Source organism: Carassius auratus, chromosome 28 (assembly GCF_003368295.1).
Source record: "Carassius auratus strain Wakin chromosome 28, ASM336829v1, whole genome shotgun sequence".
In the NCBI taxonomy this organism is placed as follows: domain Eukaryota; kingdom Metazoa; phylum Chordata; class Actinopteri; order Cypriniformes; family Cyprinidae; genus Carassius; species Carassius auratus.
The window spans coordinates 15878260-15905438 of record NC_039270.1 but is presented as its reverse complement, the minus strand read 5'-3'; the positions used below and the strand labels follow the sequence as shown (position 1 = coordinate 15905438).

General features: G+C 34.9%; 2 protein-coding genes across 4 annotated transcripts; one reads left to right on the top strand and one right to left on the bottom strand.

Moving 5' to 3' along the window:
* Positions 1-1256: 1256 nt before the first annotated feature.
* Positions 1257-27170, bottom strand: tmem114 (transmembrane protein 114). 2 transcript variants are annotated; one of them, XM_026208185.1, is made up of 5 exons: positions 26765-27170; positions 8191-8339; positions 8017-8094; positions 3652-3789; positions 1257-1775 (listed from the first exon to the last, which is right to left on the bottom strand). In XM_026208185.1, the coding sequence occupies exons 3-5, from the start codon at positions 8069-8071 to the stop codon at positions 1543-1545; spliced, it is 426 nt and encodes a 141-aa protein (XP_026063970.1). In that variant the 5' UTR covers positions 8072-8094; positions 8191-8339; positions 26765-27170; the 3' UTR covers positions 1257-1542. The 2 variants fall into 2 exon arrangements, with proteins under 2 accessions (XP_026063970.1, XP_026063969.1); XM_026208184.1 differs by lacking the exon at positions 26765-27170 and having other exon boundaries at positions 8191-8449.
* Positions 12415-25182, top strand: mettl22 (methyltransferase 22, Kin17 lysine). 2 transcript variants are annotated; one of them, XM_026208177.1, is made up of 11 exons: positions 12415-12446; positions 13066-13206; positions 16696-16956; positions 17037-17077; positions 17168-17312; positions 19675-19746; positions 22208-22261; positions 22540-22620; positions 22796-22898; positions 24208-24376; positions 24584-25182. In XM_026208177.1, the coding sequence occupies exons 2-11, from the start codon at positions 13101-13103 to the stop codon at positions 24614-24616; spliced, it is 1065 nt and encodes a 354-aa protein (XP_026063962.1). In that variant the 5' UTR covers positions 12415-12446; positions 13066-13100; the 3' UTR covers positions 24617-25182. The 2 variants fall into 2 exon arrangements, with proteins under 2 accessions (XP_026063962.1, XP_026063963.1); XM_026208178.1 differs by lacking the exon at positions 12415-12446 and adding an exon at positions 12453-12618.
* Positions 27171-27179: the final 9 nt, after the last annotated feature.

The window sequence follows — 27179 nt, the reverse complement described above, 5'->3', positions numbered from 1 at the left end:
TGCAGTTCCATTCTAATAATATCAAACCCGCTGATAATTTTTCACCCTGTCAAATCCTCAGATTACATTTCCTTTGCTTCATTGTCTTACGATTTAAACACACAACAATTCAAGGAAAGATTTACCTGCTTTTTTAGATTTAGATTTTGAGATTTAAGCTCAAGCTGATTCTCTTCAAGTCATTCATCATCTCTTTGTTTACACTGTGATTTTTTGTGCTACTTCTGAGTCATCTCACACAAGCCCAAAATCAATATTTCCACCTCTTAGATCACCGAGTTCAAAATATTTGATGAAACCTCTGTAGCAAGAAACCCCCAGCCCCGGCAGTACTTTAAAAGCACTAAATATCCTAAAGGATCTTTTCTACAAGTCTCTTAGATCAGTAATTGTAGAAATCAGCTATCTATCAGTCAGACAGATGCAGCAAGGTTGTTTGTAAAATTGCGGTGTAATTTCCGGAATAATGCAATGTCTGTCATCCATTTACAGAATGATTTTATAAGAAGCTATCTGTGAGGGACAGATCCAGCCATCTGGAGAGGGTGACGCATCTGCTCTCATCCGTGCAATAGACATAATTTCATTCAGTAAAGATGGAAAGATTTAAGATTTTAGTCTTAATAAAACTGTATAACCGTGAATATTTATTTAGCAAGATCTAGATGTAGGTAACATGGTCAGATTGGTAGAAACTGATGAGTTTTGTCTTATCTACATGTAAATAAATCAGAGGGCAAGACCTCTCTCAAAAAACAAATTCATTAAGAAAAGAAGATTTATATAGAGATACATTAAAATTCAAAATTAAGATCCATACAGAGGCAAAACTCATCTTTTATTTTGATTTGAAAAAATCCCAGAGAGACACAACGTACTAAACAGACAAAGTGAACACAATTAGCATAATTAAAAGACAATATGCAAATATACTGGAAAAAAAAAATCAGTTGCAATATTTGACAAAAGTTGCTTCTCTACATCATGGTTCCCAAAGCTTTTTTGTCAGCTCAACCACCTTTATTAGTTACTTGAAGATATTTTTATATTTTCACGTGTATTTATTATTCTTATTAAGTCGCGCTTAATTTTAAGGCTCAATTCAAACCATTAACTATGACTTTTGCCTCAATAAACTCCTAATTTGCTGCTTATTAACAGTTAGATAGTTGTTCAATTCAGGTTTTGAGAAGGATCTGGGATGTAGAATATAGTCATGTAGAATATGTGCTTTATAAACACTAATAAACTGCCAATATATAATTGCTAATAAGCAACTAGTTAATAGTGAGAATTGGTCCCTATACTAAAGTGTTACCTATTATTATAAGAATGATTATTATTATTATACATTTTTATTAATTTAGTTTAGCATTGGTGTTTCTATAATACATTTCACAAACCCCTGCATTTTAAAAAGCATCCTTTTAAAATATAAATATGTAAACATTGATTTAGTTTTGAGTGTTTGTGTGTCACTTTCAGTGTGTTCATGTGGTGTAATCCTCTCCTGTCCTTACATCAGTCCTGATTCAGAGCAGGTCAGTATTCACGGTCTTCCTGATTGGTCAGCTGGCTCACTCTGGCTGAGGTGAGCAGGAACGCCACGGCGGTACAGAGTTCTCCAACGAAAGAAACAGAGGCTAGAATCAGAGACCAGCCATAGTAAATCTCGATGTCCTTCAGGGTTTTGTGGCCAGAGATGTCTACAGCCTCTTTGAAGGCGGCCGCAGAGTAAGCCATGTAGACACAAACACCAGCCACTGAGAGCACAGCTGTAAGACAGAGCCGCATGTTTGGAAGACATTCTCCACTGGTACATTCTTACATTATACTGATAGTGGACAGCAATCACATCTGAAAAGTTATGTTTTTACAATTGTTTTATGTCAAAATACATTCTCTCTACCAAGTTTATTGTTCACTGAGTTTACTGCTATAATGGGTTTATCTCCCCAAAAATGTAAACAAGTGAGCCTCCCAGACACCGTCAAAACAGTGGTCTGCTCAGATCTCTCAGTCTCTTTACAGGTGAGCCAAGGGAGTTTAGCTGGCTCACACATCACATGGGATAGTACCTTTTACTCACCCTCAGGTCATCCCAAATCTGTAAGTTTCTTTGGGTGAGCACAAAGAATATATTTTGAAGAATGTTGGTAACCAAATGGTTGACGGTAGCCACCGCCTTCAAAAGTATGGAAAAAAATACATTAGAAGTCAATGGCTACCGTTAACGTTTTTTTTTTTGTTTTGTTTTTTTTTATGCCCATGTTCTTCTTTGGTGTTCAAGAGAAGAAATTCCTACAGGATTGGAACAAAAGATGGGTGACTAAATGACAAAATTTTCAGTTTGGGGGGTGAACTATCCCTTTAAAAAAACTGAAAAAATAAATTCAGTATTAAGCGACAGAACATTCTGATTGGTTGAGCCACATTCGTAGCTGTTAAAATATCTCTACAAACATACACCTTTGTTTACGTCTGTTCCAACCACAACCGTTTCTGAGGAATTATTTTATTATTAACAATTAATATATTTTAAAGAAGAGGCTGATGAATAATCTTCAAGAAACTCCCTCATTTATTGGCTGGGATCTGTAATCTGGTGACATTTAGGCCCATCACTGCTTTACAATGATGTTGTTATGTTTTCATATCGATCTGATTAAGTTCAGAGGCCATGTTGGGTTTAGTTGCGTGGTTTCTGCAAAGCAATAATATATATATATATATATATATATATATATATATATTATAGGTACTGAGTGAATCTTGAAAGGTACAGGCTTCTATCCTGAGAGGGATTTCAAGTGAAGCTGTATTTTCTCACAAATGATGCGGGTAGGTATTTCATTGAACCAGTGTCTGTGTAAAAGAGTAGCAACAGTTAAATGGGTCTGTATAAATATATATTCCATTGTCAATGCCCTCAAGTCCCCCTTTTTAAAGTTATATCATTAATAGAACTGTGAAGAATGCAAAGAAAAAGGCTCTTCCCAAACAGTGAATGTACAACATGTTCCTGGATCAATGTCCTTGTTGATCCTATAACAAAATCCCAATCAACCAAGCAGAATTCAGGGATACATTTACAGGAAATGTCTGTTTTAGGTTTACAACTAGGGTTAGGTGCTTCTGCACCCTTGTTATTCAGCTATCATTTCCCTCTGATTGATTTTAGGGATACAATATGGGCAGGGTTAGGTTTAGGTCTATGTTTTTCAGTTCCAGGATCAACATAAGATGTTGATCAATGAATGTCTTGGCAAAATCATAGCAACCAATATTGCTGTGATATTGCCAAGATGTTCATGGATCAAAGATTTTTTTTAGCTGTTGCAAAAACATTTGTTTCCAATGCATCTATATTTTATGCTAAATAATCTAATATAAAATATAAACATAAACAACATGCTAAAGACTAAGTGAACCTTTTTAATAGTATCTCTCAAAATTCAGCACCCGAAGTCAATATGGGACTACTTTTTTTTCCATCTGTTTTTTTTTTGTTGTTGTTGTTGTGAAGATTATTCATTACTATCAAAACTGTCTAGTGAGCTCCAGATGCTCTGTCAGGCGTGATGTTGGCAAAATGAATATTCATGCCTCACAAGAGGATCCATCAGAGGTGAACGTGAGAGTGACGCTCACCACCGAACAGAAGCAGCACCCCGGTCAGGAGGAGCAGGAGGTAGGCTCGTGCCAACATACTGATGAAGCCCAGCATTCCTCCGATGAACAGCACGATCACACTGAGAGGCAGCAGCACGATGAACGTTCCTTGCATGTCTGGAAAGAGAAGAGGTCTGGATGTGTCAGGGCCAGTCACAATCCATTCTTTGTCATGCAAATTGGGCTAATTTGAAAATTGTTACTTTTATGTTGGGCGCTACAAGCCAGCACAGCCTGACCATTGGGGCAATTATGAAAAATCTGTGTTTCTGGGCGTTAAGTTGGAATTGACCCAATTGATTTTGTCTGTCTACTTTTGCAAAAATTTTTATGGAATTGAAAAGGTTTTGTTTATTCACTCTGAATGTTAATCAGCAAGGCTAATCAGCATCATTTCAAAGCTTTACGCAATGATGTTTGTTCCCCATTGTGTGATGTGTGATGAGAGACATTGTATGAAGGTGCCATTTGTGCCACAGTTTCCCCAGATGCACATAGATAGCAGCTGGCATATTTTTAACAGGTTTGACGCTTGGCTATTAAAATATGAGGTCAAATATGAATGTGTTAGTGTAGAATAAGAATATTTCATAGATGTCATAGACTTCCATACCAATCATTCACAGGCTAACCTCTAACGGCTGGGTTCATAATGACTTAAACCTATGTTCTTTGAGCAGACCTGTAATAATAATTAGCCTATCGTTATTAAAGGAAACAGCTGGGAGCCAGCCTAAGAGACAGGTGAGTGAATGTGAAAAGCTCATTTGGGCGGTCAAAACACAGCTGTTGAGACTTTGAGTGCTGCACTATTCCCTTTGATAGTTTCCAGGAATTACCTACTTTATGTCAGACACTAGTTGAGTAGCTGGTGTTCCACATCTATAAAAATGTAAAAAAACTGAATATTAATTTCTGAACAGGATTTTGACAGCAAAACGTTGAATTTTTTTTGTATATGTAGACAATCACCTGGCGTATAAATGAGACGTTTTGTAAGATAAATGCATACCTTTGTTTATATATGCATGTATCTAGATATTTTAAGAAATGAGTTGTTTATTTAGCAAAGATGCACAGAATTGATCAAAAATTAAAGACATTTATAATGTTACAAAACATCTCACATAAATGCTGTTCTTTTGAGTTTTCTATTTTATCTAAGAATTCTGAAATAGGAAATGTTTCCTGAGCACATTAGAATGTTCACGTGACACTGAAGACTAGAATAATGATTTGATTGCATTCTAATAATTTTATTTTAATAAAATATATTACAGTTGTTTAAACTGTAATAACATTTTCTAATATAAATTTTTACTGTATTTTTAATTAAATAGTTGCAGACTTTGTGAGCATAAGAGACTTCTTTCAAAGTTATACATTTATATTACATTTTATTAGATTTTTTATTTGCCATTAAAAAATGTTCAATAAATAAAAAATAATCAGTGTATATAGGCCCTATTTATATCATTTATGTAAACATGCACATGTATTTTATATTGGCGAACAAGCTTACCGACATCATTAGAGACCAGAGTGTGTATTGATTAGAGGGTTTTAAAAGAAGGAAGGACTGTCCTTGTGCATCTATTACGCATTAAGATTAAAAATAGTACAGCATGTTCAAAGTGATGGATTTTCTTTAATGGCTTCCTTATGGACCACAAAAGGCTGTTAGTTATGATAGGATGTGACGGAGACAAGAAAGACCAAAACTTGTTTTTGTTGCCCTAATAAGAGGGGTGTCCAAATTTGGTCCTGGTTGGCCGGTTTACTGCAGATCACTCTGTGTCTGAAAATAGTCCCCAGCTAGTTTGTGTAGTTGCAGCAATAGCAGAGTTGCTGGGGACTATTTTCAAATGCTGCATAGTATTTTTTGTGTCTGCTGTACCAATGGTAAAGCAGCAAAGTTCCTTTATTATTACGCAGGAGTGAGAGCATAGCTCCTAGCCATTTCAGCCAGAAAATCACAACTTTTCATTTTCCGTCGGTCTTAGTACATGATGTAACTACAGAAGAGTCGAGTTTTAAATAGGAAAAATATCTAAACTCTTCGGTCATTTTTGAGCGAGATGCTAATAGTCTAATCAGATTCAATGATCTATGCTAAGCTAAGCTAAAAGAGCTACCGTCAGACCCTGAGATCGGCTGAATGTATTCAAAAACAGTAAAACTCAACTGTTTAACTCTAGGGGAGTTGGAAATGAGACTATTTTCAAAACAAGTGGAGTGTTCCTTTAATGCAAAGCCCAATTCAAATTGTTGGGCTCCATTTTGACATGTTTGGACATTTTCTGCAAAGAAACACAACAGGCAGTACAGACAGTGACAGGCTGCCATTCACGATCAAGTCAAAGATCACACAGTCATATTATAATCAGGCCAGCTAATATTTTCATTCTGGAACAGTCACAATATATCCATCCATAAGGTGATTGAATTTGGATAGACGCATTTCAATCTCCTTTCCGAAATGATTCTGCACTATTTATGTAGCAGCCATAAAAATGTCAAAAACAAGCTGTCCACGATTATGTTGAACACATACAAGGTGTTTCTTTTACTGTTTATCCAAGGATCATCCTTAGGCGAACAATCCAGCACAGATGTGGGGAAAGACATATTGAACCTCCTTCAGGGGGGAATTTAGCTGAGCTTTGTGCAGCAGCTACTATCTAATCAAAGCAGCATCCTGGCAACCCAGACTTATTGAGTCTATTGTTCAAAGCAGAACAGAAACTAAATGCAATCGAGCCAGTCTAGAGCTCGTGAATCTGAGATAATCTTGGTTTTACAACCTCATTACAGTCTCTTGTGGCAGGTGCAGACAATGTTTCAGGTGTGGACGGAGAGCATGTGAATTTTAAAATCTCATTCAGTCCTACACAAGTGCCTTGAATGACTCAGACAGGAATATTATTTGATTGTGTATGATGTAAGGGACGGATGAGAGACATTTTTCAGTTCCTTTTGCTCTTCTTAATGGCTTTTCTGCAGTTATCAATACTATAAATTATTAACACATTTTGCGGGCTGCAATTGCAATTCTACATTTATTGGCTCATTTTAAAACAAAAATAATTATCCCTGGTGATTGTTTGGCACTAAAACGATGTGAAATTTGGAGTGATGCTGTACATTAGTATGGGTTATGGCTAACAGCCATGTTGAAATTATGAAAAAAAAGGAAAAATCAAACCAAAGGAAATAATGTTGTGGGGTGTGCTGGCAGGTGGGCCAACTTTATTAATGGAGAAATGCATGCCATGGTTCACTGTGGTGCATTTTTTGCAGCTGTGTTCCTACCGCCACTGTTTCTGCCCTCTGATTGAAGAGTGTTTCCATGACAATGCAAAAACAATAGGGCAATTGGAAACCATTATGTTCGGTTTCTTAGCATATAAAAAATTGAAATGATGGCACTCAGGTGAAAATGGCCGTAAAACATTGTTTTCGCATTGTTCCTTGTTCTCGCAGTCTATTAATTTAAATACCTATTTTAATTTATTTCTGTGCCTCTAACTGTAGGATGCAAATATAATGTTCCTATAGGTTTGCAGCCCAGGTTCAGATTTCATAGGTGTGTTCAAAATTACTTTTTAAACTTCTGATGTTGGATTTTATTTAAAAACGTTAAATGGCAAGGGGAAAAACAAAACAAAAATACTGAAGTATCGAGGAATCCCTTTTAATATTATAATTTGTTTTATTATTGTAATTTAGCTGTTACTGTATTTGTTGTCAAATTGTCAAAATATCTTTTAAGGCTGTATGTTGTTATTTTGCGGATGTTTCTGTAGTGCAAACAGGTTATAAACGTTGTGGCTTCCTATTGAAGTGTCAAGTTTTGCTCCTCTGCTAGTCGTAAATAAAAGATTTGTATTTATTAGTAAATAAAAGATTTGCATGGTCTTGGTTGAATGACAATTCATGCAATTCATTTAAAAAAAAAAAAAGAACAAGATTCTGAAAATTAGTTAAGTGTTTAGCTATATATACACACAAACACACATACACACACACACAGTTATAATAATTCAGTATGCTTTCTTCTAAATATATAAGTTGTTTAGGTATGTTTTATAATCATTTTAAATATATATTAGTCTAACAAAATGCATATTTTTATTCTATATCAGATACTTTACCAAAACCTTGTAAATGAATATAAAAAAATGCAAAAAAAAATAAAAAGCAGAGCATATATACTAGTATAAAGCCACATCGAGGAGTTTTAAACTAAACAGATCACATACTTCTGCAACAAGTGTTTGCTGAGTGAAGCTTATTAACAAATACGAAATCATGAGATATGAGGATGATATGACTAGATCTTACTTAGGATCTGCCTTTGCGATTCTGATAAGTTTCTTCCTGTTCCAAAAGGATTCATAAATGGCCAGCATTGGTTATGAACTGCAAAGAGAGAATAACTTCATCCATCTACATGAAACCTAATGCATTAAAAAATCACAAGCAAAATGTCAAACACAAACATGTAAAGTTACTTACAGTTACAAGTCCTCCACAGTCCAGAATGTGAGCTCAGAGACACAGATGAGCTGTTTTCTCTCTTAGAAGTGTCAATGATGTACCAAAAATCGGTTCCAATTGCCAGAACGAGACCAACAAAGCTGAGGACACCAAAGGTGGCCACAAAACTGGCCAAACATGTGAAAGTGATTTTCATTTTGTCTGAATGCAGTTTGAAGAGAAACTCCTCCTTCTTTAGTGCTTTACGTGTTGTTCTTTCCCTCAGCACTGCCCTTCTGGAAGCACCTCGCTGGATGCTGTGCTATTTATCTATTAACTGCTACTGATGGACGAGTTTACCAAAAGAGGGCAGCATGGTCCACTCTCAGATAGGCTCGCTCTCTCTCTCTCTCTCTCTCTCTCTCTCTCTCTCTCTCTCTCTCTCTCTCTCTCTCTCTCTCTCTCTCTCTCTCTCTCTCTCTCTCTCTCTCTCTCTCTCTCTCTCTCTCTCTCTCTCTCTCTCTCTCTCTTTGTTGACTGTGAACTGTGGTACAGATAAATACCCTCTGGTGATTAAAAACCACAAAACATGATTTGTTATAGTCGTAATTGCTATAGATCCTATCATTCCCCCTCTCTCATTAGTATGCAAACCTTTGTTTGTTTGTATCAGATGATTACCACAGGGACCTCTAAATTAATTTGATTGGTAAAGTCTTTCAGCTCACGACTCCAATCAGTTGTTAAGCAGGTTTCTGTTCCTGTACGATCAAAAATCAGACAAATGAGTTCTCTATTGACAAAATATCAATAATAATAGTAATAATAAAAATTAGCTCCAGCATTTGAAAACATGTTTAGAAATAATAGTAGTATAGCTACGTCAAAGGATTTTTTCTTACAGAGGTTTTTAACAGCAATTATTTATCATTCGTTAATTAATTTATGATGATAATAATAATAATAATATCAGCCTCAAACTTAAGAAAACATTTGATAATAATAAAAACCGTTTTGTTTATAAATGTGCAAATAATAAAACAAAATTAATAAAAACCAAAGTTGACATATGGAGTCATAAGTATTCAAAAGTATTGTATATTTAATATAATAATAGCAACAACAACATCAATATAATAAACAGGCCTATATAAAAACAAATAATAATGGGGTGTAACGATTAAATAATTTTCTCCATGCATCGATTACAAACCCTGACGATGCATATGCATCGATCTTGAAACATCGTCGATTTCGTACGGTAATCGATTTAAAAAGCTAAGAATCGAATGAATCGCGTTTTCTATAGCGATTCAATGCTTTCAAAATATATACACATTAAATTACTACAAGCACAAATTAATGGAGACCTTGAACAGTGTTTGTGCACTTGCATCTTTGCTTCACACGTTCCATTATTTACCGCCTGTGACTGTCACAAGATTGCTCTCATCCCAAGTTCGTCTCACTGACACATTTTTTAAGCACCTGATGTGTGATCTATCCTTAGTACTCGTGGCCAGTAATGCTAAAGTGAAGTAGTTTTACTTTTCTGTAGCTTTTCAATGGCTCTCGGTCATACCAACGACATTACCTGAGCAGTCAAAGGCTGCGCATTTACATTTATATTTAGCTACATTTACATTTAGTCATTTTGCAGACACTTTTATCCAAAGCGACTTGGGGAATACATAAAGCGATTCTTCAGACACAGGAAGTGCTCATATTAAGTTTCAGGCATTTGTTGTCACTCACTAGCAGATCTTAGACTTCTGGAGGGGATGTAGATTTGTAAGACTAAGTGGAAGTAGGCGGGTGCTGAGCCTGTGGTTGTTCTATATGGAAGCATCAATGTTGTGAACTTGATGCGAGCTGCAACCGGTAACCAGTACAAGGAGATAAAGAGAAGTGTAAAATGTACTCTTTTGGGCTCGTTGAAGACCAGTCGTGCCACTACATTCTGAATCATTTGCAGAGGTTTGATGATGCTTGATGGAAGTCCAGCCGGAAGAGCATTGCAGTAGTACAGCTGCAGCATAGAAATGACAAGGGCCTGGACAAGAGGTTGTGCAGCATGCTCTGTTAGACAGGGCCTGATCAGTCTTTGAAGGTCAGCCTGTCATCAAAGTTATCACAAAGATTTCTGACTGAAGTTAACTGGGTAGTTGTAAAAAAAAAAAAAAAAAAAAAAACTGCTGGATGATGAAATCATGCTGTAGAGTTGGAGTGGCATGGAAGACAAGAAGCTCAGTCTTTGACAGGCTGAGCTGTAGGTGATATTCTTTCATCATGCAGAAATGTCCACCATGCAGCCTGAGATCTGTGCAGCTATCCGTTGGATAGCTGTATGATGGGACCCAGTGATGTAGTGTATATGGAGAAGAGGAGGGGTCCAAGAACTGATCCCTGAGGAACCCCAGTGACCAGTTGATGTGCTTTGGATACCTCCCCTCCCCAGGCCACCCTGTAAGACCTACCAGTAAGATAGGATTCAAACCAGCGAAGTGGAATCCCTGTGATGCCCTGTGATGAGAGGGCAGACAGAAGGACCTGATGATTGACAGTGTCAAAAGCAGCAGATACTGTAGATCCAGCAGAATAGAAACTGATGATTTGGAATCAACTTCTGCAATCCTCACGGCTTCCATGACTGACAGTAGCACAGTCTCAGTTGAATGGCCACTCCTGAAGCCTGACTGGTTAGCGTCCAGTTTGTTGTTCTGTGAAAGAATCCGTGATACCTAGTTTAAAACAACTCATTCAAGGGTTTTCACTATGAATGGAAGGAGAGAGACGGGTCTATAGCTGTCTGTATGTGAAGTGTTTAATGTAGGTTTTTTGAGCAGTGGTGTTATCCAAGTCTGCTTGAATGCAGTGGGGAAAGTGCCTGTGAGGATTAATATGAAGCTATTGTATGAAGATTTGGCAGTATGGATTTCACCAGAGAAAGATGAAAGCAAAGACTAATATATACTCAAGTTTGATTGATCTTTTAAATTGGTAATTTCTCTCTGCTGCCCTGAATTTGGTCAATGATCACAAAGAACATCAGATAACCAGGGGTTAAAAGGGGCAGCCCGTGCTGGCATGGAGGAGAGGGGGCAAATATCGTCTAGACTAGAGGTTAAAGTAGAGCATAAAGTGTCAGTTGCTGCATTCACATCCAGAGATCAGAAATGGGTAGGTGAGGGAAGAGAGGAGGATACTACAGAGGAAAGATTGGAGAGTGAAAGGGAGCATACGTTTTGTCTAAAAGTAACCAGTATAGGTCAGAGATATTTAGGTGTTAGACCAAAATGTTGTCTGATCATCGAAGAAGCGTTTATTGGTACAACAAACAGACATCAGGTGCATTTTCTTTCAGAATCATCATTCACCAATGGAGAGGAAAATTAAAAAAAACTATAGCATTTTATTTTATGAAAATGAGATAAAGAAGTTTTCGCACTAAAAGAGAAGTGATCTCTTGCTCAAATAACTTAAGACGTTCCAGGAAATGCCTTATATGGACAAAAGCAAGCTGCAGCTAAGCTGAAGAAAAAGCAGAACTGGTAAAACGTTAAGACAATAAACACAATAAATGAAATTTATGAATGATGCAGTGCAAACTGACATAACATTTATTACAGTACAGAAACTATAAAGTATATTTTCTACCCTATTATGTGAAGAAAATTGAAATAATTGTTTGTAAAATATAAAACAATCATAAAATTGCCATTAGTAAAAAATTATAGATTACAAATGATTGATTATTGTCCAGCAGTGTGATTTGATTTCTTATAGCAAATTCAAAGTAAGAAAATAATTCCTTGTAAAATAATAATAATACTAATAATAATTTTATAGGGGAAGCATGAAATAATTCTGTGTATGCACAGAATTGAATCGTAATCGAATCAAATTTAATTGTGACTTGAATTTAATTGAATCGTTCTGAATTTGCAAAAATCTTTCTTGAATCGAATCGAAAACCTATGAATCGTGAATCGAATCTATTCGCTCTATTTAAAGATTCACAGCCCTAATAAATAATAATACATATCTATAATAATAATAAATTATTATAATGAATTAAATAACATAAAAATAGTCAAAATATTTTATTAAAATATTTTTGATTTCACTATTAATTAAAACGAAACTGAAAATAATTAATAGTATACAGTAATTGCATTCATACATATACCTATATAAAGTGTCATGCGCGTTCTACTTTGGAACTCTTTTCAGAGCGGTTTTACACACACGGTCTGCTTTTAATGTAACACTCAAGCAACTCGAGCTAACCTCTCGTAAGCTGCCATATAACCTTTCTTTAATGTATCTTAACATATCGTTACGCTAATGTTTTAGAATGATTTAATACTCTTGGCTACACTACAAAAATTAAGTAAACTCCTCTTCGTCAGCTACTCAGTAAATATTGTCAGTTCTTCGCCCCAGAGCTGATTAGAAGACTAGGAGGTATGAAGAAACTGCAGACCTGTGTGTCAAGAGTCTAGTGAGCTGTCTATCTATCTGTCTATCACTAATGACCTTTCTGAACCAAGGGTGTGACTCTTTTAGTGAGCTGACTACCAGGTTTAAGGACTGAAGTATTCTCTCTGTTTAGCTGCAAGAAAGTTTATAGGGAACGGTCAAAAAAGAAAGTGGCTTTTGAGTTACAGAGAGCGTGTGTTCACGCCCACTTCAACATATTTCTACACGATTACGATTAGCTTTTAGTCGAGCCCAAACAAAAGCAAGCGTTCATTTCAAGCTGTCTTATAGCCTATAGAGAAGTTCTGTCTTAGTTTCCCAATCCTTGTAAAATGTCAAATTTACCATAATTTCTCTAAGTGCTTGTGGAGGTCGTAATGCATTTAAGCAGGATGAAGAGATGAATATGAATGAAATTGCTCTTTTCCCCAGAGCTGCTTCCTTTAGAGAGCCAGGCAGACTTGGCCATGGACCAGGTCACATTTAGAAGTGACACTGTTCTATCAGATGTGCACCTGCTGTTACCGAACGCTTGCCATCTCATGAAGAGACTGAACAGCGTAGGACAGCCAGGTAAGGGGAGCTGGCAGACACCTGTCCTGTGTGTGTCTGGAGTGAATACTAACTGCTTACTGCAGGGCTTTTATTCAGCGAGCATGCATTCCATTTGACATTGTTACTATTAACATTCTATTTCAAATTAATGCTGATTCTCAGTTATTGATAATAAGAAATGCTTTGTGAGCAGCAAAATCAAAGCATATTACAATAATATTTAAAGAATCATATGACAATGAAGGTTTGAATAATGACTAATGAAAATTCAGCTTTGCATCACAGGAATAAACATTTCGGCACATTTTGAAAAAAAATTATGCATTCTGTGCACATAAATATTATATATGGTTTTTATCTATCTTCATTTACTATTCTAAACATAACTGTTATCTATACACCATGTTTCTCTCTCTCTCTCTCTCTCTCTCTCTCTCTCTCTCTCTCTCTCTCTCTCTCTCTATATATATATATATATATATATATATATATATATATACAGTGCCAGGTATTCATACCCCTTCATTTTTTCACATTTTGTATGTTGCTGCTTTATGTTAAACTGCTTTAAATTACTTTCCCCCCACATCAATCTACACTGTACACCATAATGGCAAAGCAAAAAGCTAGTTTGTAACATCTTTCCAAATGTATTAAAAATAAAAAACATAAATGATTCCATTGAATATGCACAAGTACTCATACCCTTCTCCGGGACAGCAGTGGTAAGGACAAAAACTACATGGAAAAGATGCATTTTATCACGTCTGGTTGGGACACACGGTGTTACAGTTTGATCCCTCCAAAAAATCGAAGTAAAACATATATATGCTGACATATCTAACAAATGAATCTGCAATTAGTGAAAGTGGAGAGAAGAGATCCAGTCTGGAGATGAGCAGGAACAGTTGATTTGCACGGCAGACATCGAGATCTTTTGTTTGTTCATTTGTTTTTAATATTCAACAGGCAAAGTTCTAAATGATCTAAATTTATCTAATCTAAATGAAAAAAAAATTCAGAATTGTTTGAATAGAATAGACCGCCGGGGGTGTGAATATTTATCTTGTGACCATATTTTGATTATTTGAACAAAAGCAACAATATAATTGTAATAATAATAATAATTTACTTGAGGCTGTAAAGGTTCTTCAGCTAAGTACTGAGATAAGGGTATGAATACTTAAAGTATGTAATGTGCTTATTTCAGTTTGTTTTCTTTCTTTTTTTTAAATAAATGTACAAAGTTGTAGCAGTTCTGTTTTTGCTGTCATGATGGAGTGTAGTTTGATGTGGGGATAAAAAAGTAATTCAAATCAGTTATCAATTACACAAATCGATTATAACATAAGGCTGCAACATAACAAAAAAGGAAATAATTAAGTGGTATGAATATTTTTTTAAGAGGCACTGTATGTATATATATATATATATATATATATATATATATAGTTTTGGCATGTTTACAAATGACATGATTTCAAAGCAGTGCTCCGTATACACATTTGAGAGTTTGTCATTAGCAGCTGTGACCCTTTTGTGTTAATACTCTTGGTCTTCAGTGATCTGGTTTCCATGTATGCCTCATTATTAAATGACTGTCAACCATTCCCTGTATACACAGGCTTGACCTTTAGTAGGCTATTAGCCTGTAAATGACCAGCAGGCACTCATTTCTGATTTATTTATACTCCGTTATATATAAAGGATAAGATTTTTTATGTGGGCAAATTGAACAATAAAAGCAGCAATTTCTGCTAATGTTATGGCCATTTTTTTATTTTTTCCCTGCTGTGTTCCTGGTCAATAATCAGGCTCACAGCATTTATCACCACAAGGTCCAGGTCTAAATACAGTGCTGGGTGGCCTATTCTGGCCCTTAAACCCCTGATGTGACAATGAGTGCAGATGCATAGCCTATGATTCATTATCCTCACCAGAGCAGCTAGGCTCAAATGAAGCTGAAATCATACCGTACACGATCTAGCACTAGTCTTAGAAAAACAAAAAGAGACGCCTGACATTTACACCCCTAGCCTGGAGCTGACACTGTAAAACTGAGCCTTACGGTTCTGCTCTTGAATAATTGTAAACTTTTGACAAAGTTCAATGACCATTCGTTCTCTGTCAGTGTAACTTAAAGCATAGTCCATTAGTAATTCAAATAATCCAGGCTGAATTTTAAACTTGACTCTCTCTATCTTGAACTCAAGCCCTGTAGACGCCATTTCTAGTATTTTTATACCTCTTTCACCTGTCGATGTTTTTCTCATCATATCCAATTTAAATCTCTGTTGTCCCAAATACCACTAGAGTATATTATAAAAGCAGTATTATTAATTTAGTGTTGTACAACTACAACAAGGTTGCAAGCCCCTGCCCAAGACAGCAGGGAGAAACCAGTGAGATGTTTTTTTTCAATATCTTTATATTTTAGGATGTATTAAATTAATCAAAAGTGTTAGTAAAGATATCTAGGATGTAGAAATTAAAGATGTCTATTTTAAATAAATGCACTTCTTCTAAACTTTGTGTTTCTCAAAGAATCCTGGGAAAAAGTATCAAGGTTTCCACAAAAATATTTAGCAGCACATCTTATTTCAACATTAATAGCAATAAGAATTGTGTCTTGAGCAGCAAGAAATATTAGATCAGCACATTATAATTTTCTGAAGGATCATGCGACATTGATTTCTGGAATAATGACTGCTTTGCCATCACAGGAAAAAAATACATTTAAATTCATATTAAAATATTAAGCTGTTTTTGTTAAATGTGAGAAAAAAATCATCACAATTAAAAGAGCCAAAGTCTTAAACTACTTCAGTCTGTGTGCATTGAATATATTTAATACATGAGTTTCACAATTTTTGTTGAATTACTAAAATAAATGAACTTTTCCACGAAATTCTGATTATTGCGATGCACCTGTGTTACTGTTTGTACTTTATTTTTGATCAAATAAATGTAGCCTTGTATTTAAAAAATAATGTAAAAAATCTTACTGACCCCAAACATTTGAATGGTAGTGTATATTCAAAATAAACCTTATTTCTAAGGGCAGAAAGGATGTCAGTTTCAAGAAATCGTGACTAACATAATAAGTGGACCCCAGGGGAAAAACGGCTAAAAAGTATCATTTCCATTAGTCTCTTAGGTAAAGCGTAATAAATGGACCTCAGGGGAAGAACGGCTAAAAAATATAATTTACGTTAGTCTCTTAAGTAAAGCATACAGAGAAGAAAAATGTTTGATCAATATCTTGTCTTTTTTATCGCCACTGCAAAGAAATGCATCTAAATGATGTAAAGACTCTTTTCTTAGAAACTCCATCGATGTTGCCGTCAAATGCACGGTGATTACTAATCATTATATATAACATTACTTCATCATACAGTACAGACTCCACATCTTCATGTCTGCTGCAGCTGAGCCTGCTGTGACCAATATCAGTCAGTTCACACCTGTGTATGTTATCTGAAAATGGATTTGCATCTGTGTGTCCAGTCTTCACGTCGAAGTTCAGGATTCTGCGCGATTGTGATGGAAAAGAGTCAAGCAGTGAGTCGCCTGTCCGTGAGAGCACTGATGCGTCGAATGTTCCTCTGGATGAAGATGGGGACCTGGATGTGGTCAGGAGGCCCAGATGCTCCAGCAGTAACAGGGATGCGGTATGTCCCATTATCTTAAGTCAGTCTGCAGCAACGCTGACTGACGAGGAGGAAGATTCGGAGGAGGAGGATGGCGCCCGTGACGTCATTAGGATCGGTGAGGGCTGCATTAGAGATGTGTGTGAATGAATGGATTTGTTCTGTCACACTGTTTGATTTTAAATGCGTTTTAAACAGAGCATACTATGGCGACACCTCTGGAGGATGTAGGGAAACAGGTGAGGACCGGGACGACGGGTGATTATGCAGTACATCTACTCCTCTACTACATCTACAATGTTCAGAACTGTTGTTGTTTGTCCTTGCAGATCTGGCGTGGTGCTTTCCTATTGGCCGATTTCATCCTGGCACAAGCCAGCATGTTCACAGGCGCCACAGTCCTCGAGCTTGGAGCTGGAACGGGACTCGCCAGTATTGTGATGGCAATGGTGGCCAAGACGGTGTACTGCACAGGTGGTGATGGGATTGAGGTTTTATTGTTATTTTTAGATTGAGTCATTCAATACATATTATAATTAACAATCAGTTTTTTGTAGAGAGTAAAACATCAGAGATAGCCCATGGTGATGATCCCCTTGCTGCTACGTATTTTCATGTATAAAATCCGTGATAGATACTAATACGTTAATAAATTAACATCCAAAAGTTTGGATTATATTAATCTTTTTTTATTATTATTAAATCCATTTTAGCAAGGATACATTAAATTGATCAGTTGTGACAACTTTTATAATGTAACAAAATATTTATTTTTTACGTGAATGCTGTTCTAATGTGATGTAATAATATGAAAATCCAGCTTTGCCATCACTTATTTAGAATAGAAAATATTTGAATAGAAAATGGCTATTTTAAATTGTAATAATATTTCACAATATAACAGTTTTTATTGTATTTTTGATCAAATAAATGCATATTTTTGATCAAATAATTAATTCCTTTATCAAAATAAAGGAAATAATCGAAAAATGCATTAGAGACTTTTGAACGGTAGTCTGTTGTGATATATAACTAAATCAATTGTTAGATGCATGCTGTATATATATATATATATATATATATATATATATATGTAAAACATGTAAAAAAAAAAAAATCCACCTGTGTCAAAGGATGTTTTAGTAGGCTTTTGGACGTGCTGTGGATGCAGAGGTCACTATGTTGTTGTTTTTTTTCTCTTTTTCTTGATGATTGCTGCCATTCTAACCTTTTGCTTTTTTCTGTACGTTTCTGTAATACAGCCAGGTTTCTTTTAAAAAGTAAGGTCTTTTATTAGAGCTCTGTCTTTCAGCATGACTGGATTGATGTTCTCAGACCAGTAGAAGCAGATAGAGCCGTCATTTTAAAGAGAGAAAAGAGTGTGGAAAGGCAATAAAAGACAGCATTATCTTCAAAGCGCCACTTCGTAACGGTCCGAGGCCACAGGAAAAAATACACAGGCTTGAAGATATTACACCCAGATGTTATTGACAAGAGACTTCTGTTGTGTGCAGTGTTGTTGTGTTCTGGAGTGTTTGAGAGAGAGAAACATTGATTTTTTAACTTAGCGTTGAGTAGACTGGAAAGGCTAGTGGTTTGATTGCTTTGTGTGGATGGTGTCACAGTATTCATTAACACACTCGCTCCTGTGAGATTTGTGCTGAACCCTTTCTAAGACCTCTGCCCCGTACAGAGAATTACAACAGATTATTGTGGCTCGTTAAAGAACTAGAAAAAGCTTTAAGGGCACCACTAGATTATGATTAAAAAGTAATCTGATAAATATTTATACAGTATGTTTCAGAAAGAAATGTTCATGGAAATCAGGCATGAACTAGATTAAAACCAACACCAACATATGCACTGGATTTATATGTACCAATATAAAAAAAAATTATATCCAATACCAGTTAGCTGTTAATTATTTCTATGTCTTGGCCCGTATCAAAATGCTATAATTTCTGTAAATACAACACTGAAAACTTTAATATTGTATGTGAATCCTAATTGAATTGGCATTTTTACCTTATAAATGTACAATATTGTAAAATGGATACTCATTTTGAGATTTGTTAAAGATATACTGTAAGAGATCTACCAGTTTTTGATTATTACTTCCATTAAAAAGTTCATTAAGACATTAACACCTAATTTTTAACATTATTCTTTTTTTCCGAATTGCAAAGAAAGAAAATTAGACTTATATTTTTTATTTTGTAACTTTTTAGATTTAAATGAACTTTAAGTGATGATTAGATGGCAATCTATGTGTAAAAATAGCAATAATAATAATAATAATAAAATAGAAAAAAACTGCAAAATATTGGTCATAACTGTGGTAATAATCTGTATTTGTGCATCACTATTGGGATAAATACATTAAGTGTTTCTACATAACTAGTTTACTCTTACAAGGTATTTTCAGAAAAGATGATAAGTAGAATTGCTAAAAGCAAGTCTTTGTAAAGTAGGGTCTTATTGAAGTTTGGGACTCTGTCTTTCTTTTTTTGCCCATGTCTACACATTATCAAACTTGATCTAACCTGATTTAGTCTCTGCTTAATTTTACACCAATAATACTTGAACACAATAACATGTCAGTGTTATGAAACTCTCACATAATAAGACACTAATTAGTTTTCAGTCTGATTCAGTATAATAGTGTCATCTCTTTCTTTTTAGCAGTCTATTAACCTACACAGGTGTGGGAATTAGTCACAGTACATCATGAAACAGCTTTGTGACTGGCTGCAGAAGATAAAGAGCTTGTTTTGGATGGATGAAGCGTTTTGTTCATCGTTAGCTCACTAAATGAGAACATCTTTGTGTTTTGCAGATGTTGGCGATGACCTTCTGAGCATGTGTCAGAGAAATGTGACTCTGAACAAGCAGCACTTTGAACCCCAAGGTAAACATTATCACTAAATCAGGATGGTGAGCAGCACTCACTCATTAACGACAGCTTTTAGGCCCCTTTTCATGCTGATAATGTGTCATAAAGAAGGAGTAGCAGAGTGCCTATGTGTGTGCTCCTTCATTTTGTGCCACCGTAATTGTGTGTACAAGCCAGTCCTTATTAAAAGCCAGTAACTCAGAAAAATAAAATACAGTGAAATACAGTTTGAATTTAACATAGCAGGACTGTAAAATAATGGTTCCTATAAAAATACTTTTTCTCAGTTCATAAGTGATTTATGTACTTGGTCAAAAAGTTCCCGCTAGGGGCTACTAGCTGTAGGTAGTAAGGATCTCAGTTGAGTGATAATGTGACATTAAATTTTACACAGTTCTGTCATCGTGACAACTCTCTGAGAGTTTCACATAGTAATGTTCATGGTGATGTTAATGTGTTTGATCTTGGCGGGAATAGATCAGCACTAGATGCATCTGCTATAGATCTATTACATCTGCAAGTAGCTAGACGGGCTACTTCCAGTACATCCACAACATGCTGCTGTGAGCGTGTAAGAAACACTGCTGCTGCACATATAACATATATGAAATAACACCATAGTGTAACATACATAAATCGCCCAGTTTCAGATTTATGCAGGTGGAGCTGGGGAAGGTGGAGGGTTTCTGAAGTGCACTTCAACTGCTACAGCAAGTATTTAAATGTTGAGCAGATGCTCATTGGCTGCTGATACAAAAAAAAAAAAAAACAATCAGCTATTTATTATTATATTTCATTACAGAATTTAGCATTTATTGAACTAAACGAAACACTGTCTGTACTGACTTGAACTAAAGAAGTCTTGTAAAGTAGTCTTGTTAGAGCTTCCTCACAGCATAATTTGGATTTGATAACATTTGCAAGTTATTTTCCTGTTTATTACAGTGAAGCTGTTTTGAGACAATCTGTATTATACAATGTGCTATAAAAACTGAGGTGACTTGACTTGATTGAACTTATCTTAATCTAATCAGCAGCCCTCAAATATGTCATCATAAGCTGTGTTGAAAAGCTATACGTTTTAATTATTTAAATAAATTACATTTCCATTAAAATGCAATACATTAATAACAATGAAATATGTAATATGAAAATATGTAAATATTTAACATTCAGGAACATGAGAGGCAAAAAATATTGATCCAGCTAACTGTACATGATTTATGGTTTTTGTGTGTGTGTGTTTAAACCTGCAGTGCACAAGTGACACTGGGCAACATACAGTACACAGCAAAGCTGGCCATTTAATTGTGGAGTGTCTATTTACTCTAATTAACTAACTAACTGCCCTTGCTGGCAGAGACTATTTACACTAACTCTGCTTACCAACATGTGATTGGTGTAGTCAACACTACTAAAGACAGCTATCAAATGTGACCCTGGAGCACAAAACCAGCCTTAACTAGCACAGGTAGATTAGTAACAATAGCCAAAAATACATTGTATGAGTCAAAAAGATAGATTTTTCTTTTATCCCAAAAATCATTTGGATATTAAGTAAATATATTGTTCCATGAAGATATTTTATAAATTTCCTGCTGTAAATATAACAAAACATAATTTTTGATTAGTAATATGTATTGCTACAAGCTTCATTTGGACAACTTTAATTAAAGGTGAATTTCTCCATATTTAGATTTTTTTGCACCCTCAGAGTCCAGATTTTGTGGTCGAGGGTCACATATGTCACCTCCAGTGGCATAGATGGTATGTTTTTGACACGATCGACCCGGATTCGAACCCTGTGGCTGAAGTTTTTTCCCTCCCTTTTAAAATCTCATACCACATCGGAAAGGCATGCATTTTCAATCAACATAAAGGAAATAATCTAAAAGTTGAAAATAAATTATTGGGTAGGGTTACGGTAGGTGAATGGAGGGCTTTATTGGCCCAATAAGGTGGCATCCATTTAATAATTTGAATTAAAATTATAAATTATACTCAATATGTTATTGCATACTGTAATAATGTACTACAATACTGAGGTGCAGATCATTGCCACTATTTGCAATAAGTAGTATAAATAGCAGAAAATCGTGCTATTTATACATAGTGTAAATATAATCTATAGCTGTTTGCACTTAGTGTAAATAGCATCCATCGCTAATTTTTTTTTTATATTTTCACTTTTTATTTTACATGTTCAAATAGTCGCTGGCTTTAAATGTATTTTATGCTGAACAGCCATATAAGCTCATCTTAAAAATATAAACAAGTCTAAATGTCAACATCATCATATGTCGAAAGGATACAATCTTTCAGGTAAATAATAAGCTCACCGATGCAATCCAATCAGTCATTTTATTCAACCGATTGCTCATGGTAGGACACTTCCATAAAACTTATTGTACTGGATTTCATACAATTAGGCAATTTGATGTTTTTCATCTTGATTTCGGTTCTGTACATTCAACAGAGAGCGAAATAAGGGTGCGGCAGCTGGACTGGATGGCCGATGATCTCTGCACAGGTAAGAATTCAAGGAGAATCAGGTGAGAGATGCTAACTGATGTGGTTTAGAGGCAGACCTGAGATCCTAACATGGCCAGAGAAAGAGATTAGAGCTGCGCAGTCTCCTCACCTCCTGTTGAATCCATTTGTAAGTGGGAAGTAGAGTCTATGTGAGGACAGTTGACACAGTATAATGCACAAGGCTTCCTCACACTCATAATAGCATTGATACCATGATGACTTGTGAAATAGGTCTTATCAAAGTCAACATGTGGCTGTCATCTCATCTCTCCCCAGACGCTGATTTGGACTTCTGCTGGACTGACGCAGAAATAGGGGACTTGCATGATAATACCACTTTTGTGATCGCGGCAGATGGTAAATTTGCAGAGAGTACTTTCCATAATTATCCATTGCCTTAAAAACTGCCACAAACTGGGGAGACTATTAACATAATGAATGAATAGATGAAGGCGCTCTTAGTGAGCGTGATGAAAGCCTGAATTATATTAATTTGTTATTCGTTAAGGATGTTTTTGTACTTCCCCTTCAGTGTGTTATGATGACGATCTTACGGATGCTCTGTTCAAAACATTATACAGACTTGCGAGCAACATGCGGCACCCCATCACAACCTACATCTCCATAGAAAAGAGGTTAGAACGGCCTCACCAAGACATTCAGATCACTGTCACATATCCTTGTAGCTTATGTTTAACATTCACAATAATCATTTTAACTGTTGAATGTAATAGATTAAATTCAAATAATAAAGTAATTAATTCAAATGTAAAATATTAGTACATAAGTAAGCTTGTATATATTTTGAAGAACATCAAATGCAATCAAATAATAGCTAATATGTATGTTGCTTGAGAAAATATTCAGTAAATGAAATATAAATAAAATAATTACTACATATATAATCAAATTAAATAATTAATATGCATTAGGCAAAACAACCACTATAATGAATAATTAGCTTCTGTACTTTTATTTTTTTTAAATAGCATAAAAACTAATCTAAATATTGAGAAAATCACCTTGATGAAGTTCTTAGCAATGCATATTACTAGTCATATTCAGTTTTAATATATTTAAAGTAGGAAATTTACAAAATATCTTAATGAAACTAATGATCTTTAGTTAATATCCTAATTCTTGGCATAAAATTTTTTTTATTTTGATACAATGCATTGTTGCCTATTTTTACATATATATTTGTTTTGTGCTCCAGGGTCACATATATTAGGAAAAAAATAAAAAGCAGTCACATAGTAGCTATTATATATTTTGCTTGAAGAAAATAATAAATTAAATTTAAATGTAACATTTAGTACATACATAATAAAATTATTAGTGTACATTAGAAAAAACAACCACAATAATCAAATATTAGCTACTGTATATTTTGTTGTATTTTTTAATTGCATTTTAATTAGTCCATAAAATATTCTAATATAATATATTCAAATATCACCTATTATATATTTTTTCTTGTCAAAAGTATCAAAGAAATTAAGTTTAAAATAAACAATGAGGATGCACTAGGAAAATACAACCACTGTTGTGAAAAGTAACCTGTTATATATTTAGTTTGATCTAAAAATATATTTAAATAAAATAAAAATAGTACATAAATAAAATAAGTACATTAATTACAATGGGAAAACATTGACGTGATATATTTACATATTGGTTTTCTTGACTTTTAATGCATTTTTAAATAAATTAAATTGAAATATATTCAAATCAAATAATTAGTAAATAAATACTGAAATAAAACAATTAGTATACATTAGGAAACACATCTGCTTTAATATAATGATTTATTAGCTATTATATGCAGTTATTCACAATTTGTCAGTAGTCTTAAGAAGGATGTGTTCGGGTTTAACAGACCCACGCTAAGCAAGAAAAACCTTGACCTTTTGTTCCAGCATGATGGTTTCTGTGTTTCCGCAGATTAAACTTCACACTGAGACACATGGACGTGTCCTGTGAAGCATATGATCACTTCCACCACTGCCTAGTCCAGTTACAGCAGATGACAGATGGAAAGATGAGTTTCATGGTAGAGCCTGTCAAGAGCTCCTTCCCTCAGTTCTTTCAGTATGAAAGGGTGGAACAGCTGGTGAGGAGCACTTGTCTGTGTTTATTTACTCAGTAAATCATTCAAATGTTTCTTTGAATATGCATCATAAACAATGGTGGTCAATGATTTTGTTTGCTTGTTCTGATCCCCTCGAGCATGCTCTTGTTACAGCCCTTAGGGGGAGCTGTTGTTTCCTGTGTTCTGATCAACAGTGTTCAATAACAGATGTTATTCTCTCCTCTGCAGGAACTTTGGAAGGTGACGGCAGAGAGACTTTAATCTATACAACCAAAGGTTTTCAGCCTCCTTTTAACGCCAGGATTTATATTTTAATGTTTGCAGAATTAATCTTTGTTTTTTGTTTTCTATTTTAACGTGAAATTCAAAGTCCTTAGTTTGATAATTTGCTTCAAAGTTATTTATTTAAAACTTTAATAAAAAAAAAAAATAGAAAAAAGTTTTTCAGTGAAGGCTTTTCACTGTTCATGTGAAAACGGGTGCTAATGAATGTTTTATTGTGACATGCTTTATGAGCTTTTCAAAGGATCATTGGGAGAGACTATGGGTTAATACTGTTTCCATGTTTTGTGAATTTTTGAAAACGAACACTGAATGTATTGTTGTTGGGGTAGTATATTATTACCTATGCAAAAACTGTGTTTTGGCAAATATACATTTTAAGACGCTGACGACGAGCATCCATTAGTAGATCTGTAGAACTCAGTGTAATTCCATTCAAATGAATTATGCTTGAGCTCACATGTTAGTGGATATGTGTTTTCTAAACTAATAAAATCGTTTAATGAAAATATGCAGAACCACAGAGGTGAAGCGCCTGAATGTTATTGGTGTGTTTTCTTCTCTGAACACTAGAGTGTGCAAGAGTTGAGACAGAACATGTTCACCTCAGAAATTCGATGTCTAACCAGTATTTCTCTTTTTGAGTGATTGTTGAATGAAGCTATTCGATCTATAAGGAACCTGGCATGTGAACTTCAAACCACAGCTGGGAGGTAGAGAGCCTGAATAAATGTAAATGTAGTTAAACATGTTGCTACCTTTAACATTGCTTTCAAAGCTTAATGCACATATTTGCTCCAACCAATTAAATGCATTTAAATGCATTTTGTATGTACATACAACTAGCTTTGTAATGTTGTGTCCACTCTGTAGCATTTACAATATGGGAAATATGAAGTGCTGACAACACACTGGCAATGCTTCTTTCCTGGAAGTGGTGTTTTTAAACTAATCTTTTAAGTGAATGAATCCTTCTCCTTCACTTACATTCCCTAGTACTACCTACCTCTGAGATTGACAGAAACACAAACCAATAGCATTCGACTAGGGAGTGTTAAGAAGCAGTTAATTGGTTGTTCATACTCAATGAACATGCCCAATTCACTTTACGAGTCTGCACGAATCACATGCAAAAAATGAGGAATTAATATGATTTGATCAGTTATTTTTAAATCTTTAAAAAATTATTTCAAATAAAAGGCATTATTTTTGTTAAACTCAAGTTAATACAAAATAATTAATGGCAAATAACAGTTACTGAAATATATCAAAATCAAGCATAAATTTAACATGAGAGTTTAAGAAAATAAATACTACATATGAAAAAATACTATAGTAATTTATAGTAAATATTAAAGTGTTTTTGAACCATACTATAGTACTGTGTATTATACTGTATATATCATAGTATGTAATGAATGCTACAGCATACTGTAGTATTAACTAAAATGAACTGTATAAGTTAGTTTTTACAGTAAACTATAGTGTGTTCTACAGTAGTACAATATACCCTATAGTTGTGAAACATAGTACAGTACTGGGTAATTTGTTTATATTACTATAGTTGTTATACTGATTTACCACAGCGACAGCAACTATAGAATTACCACAATAAATAAATTACAGTACTGTACTACAGTATGATTAAAAAACACTTGTATCTACTATAAATGACTAGTATTTTTTCATGTGGAGAGTTGTAAGACATTCCATTTTTAGCTGCATTTACAATTGGAGCCAATGCTTTTTATGCAGTGGGTTACTATTGTTGTACTTTTATAGCTTGATAAAATTCAGGCCCTGTAACTGACAACGGAGTCAAAAACTATTTGGCAATAATCTGCACGATTCTGAACCGCAGAACTCAATTTACATTTGCAGACATGCACATTTAAAGGGGTCATATGACGTTGCTAAAAAGAACATTATTTTGTGCATTTGGTGTCATGCACGTATGGTTGAACAGAACAAATGTTGTACGTGATAAGAAGAGACTTAAGATAAGAGCATATCATGTCTGCATTTGTAATCGGAAAAACGACAAACAACAAGCGCTTCTCTGTACACTGCTCAAAAACGCGTTTGAATCATCAGTGGCAAATTCTTTAAATATGTAAATGTACTTACACACTGTGAATCAGAAGCGCCAGACTGTCTTTGCAAAGTTAGAACTGCCTCACTTTAGAAACAGACACTGGCATTATAGCCTACTCTCACAGTCCTCGTCTTCCGTAAATGGGTTGCACACATCTGAATATTTAGGTTGAACTGTTCTGCAACAGTGTTGTAGATAAAACTTAACCACTAATTTCTAGTCTTTCTTCACTTTTATATCTTTGGATTTGATACTGTAGTCTTTGTGACTTTACAGATCGTCTTTATACACCAAGAGCTTGTAATACTCCAAAGAAAGGAAACATTTTAAATCGCATCGTATGACCCCTTTAAATCATTTCGGTCTGTTTTGTAAGGAACCGGTTGGACAAATGATTCAATAACTCCCTCATATCGCCACCTAATGTAGAATAGAAAGGGACAGCGA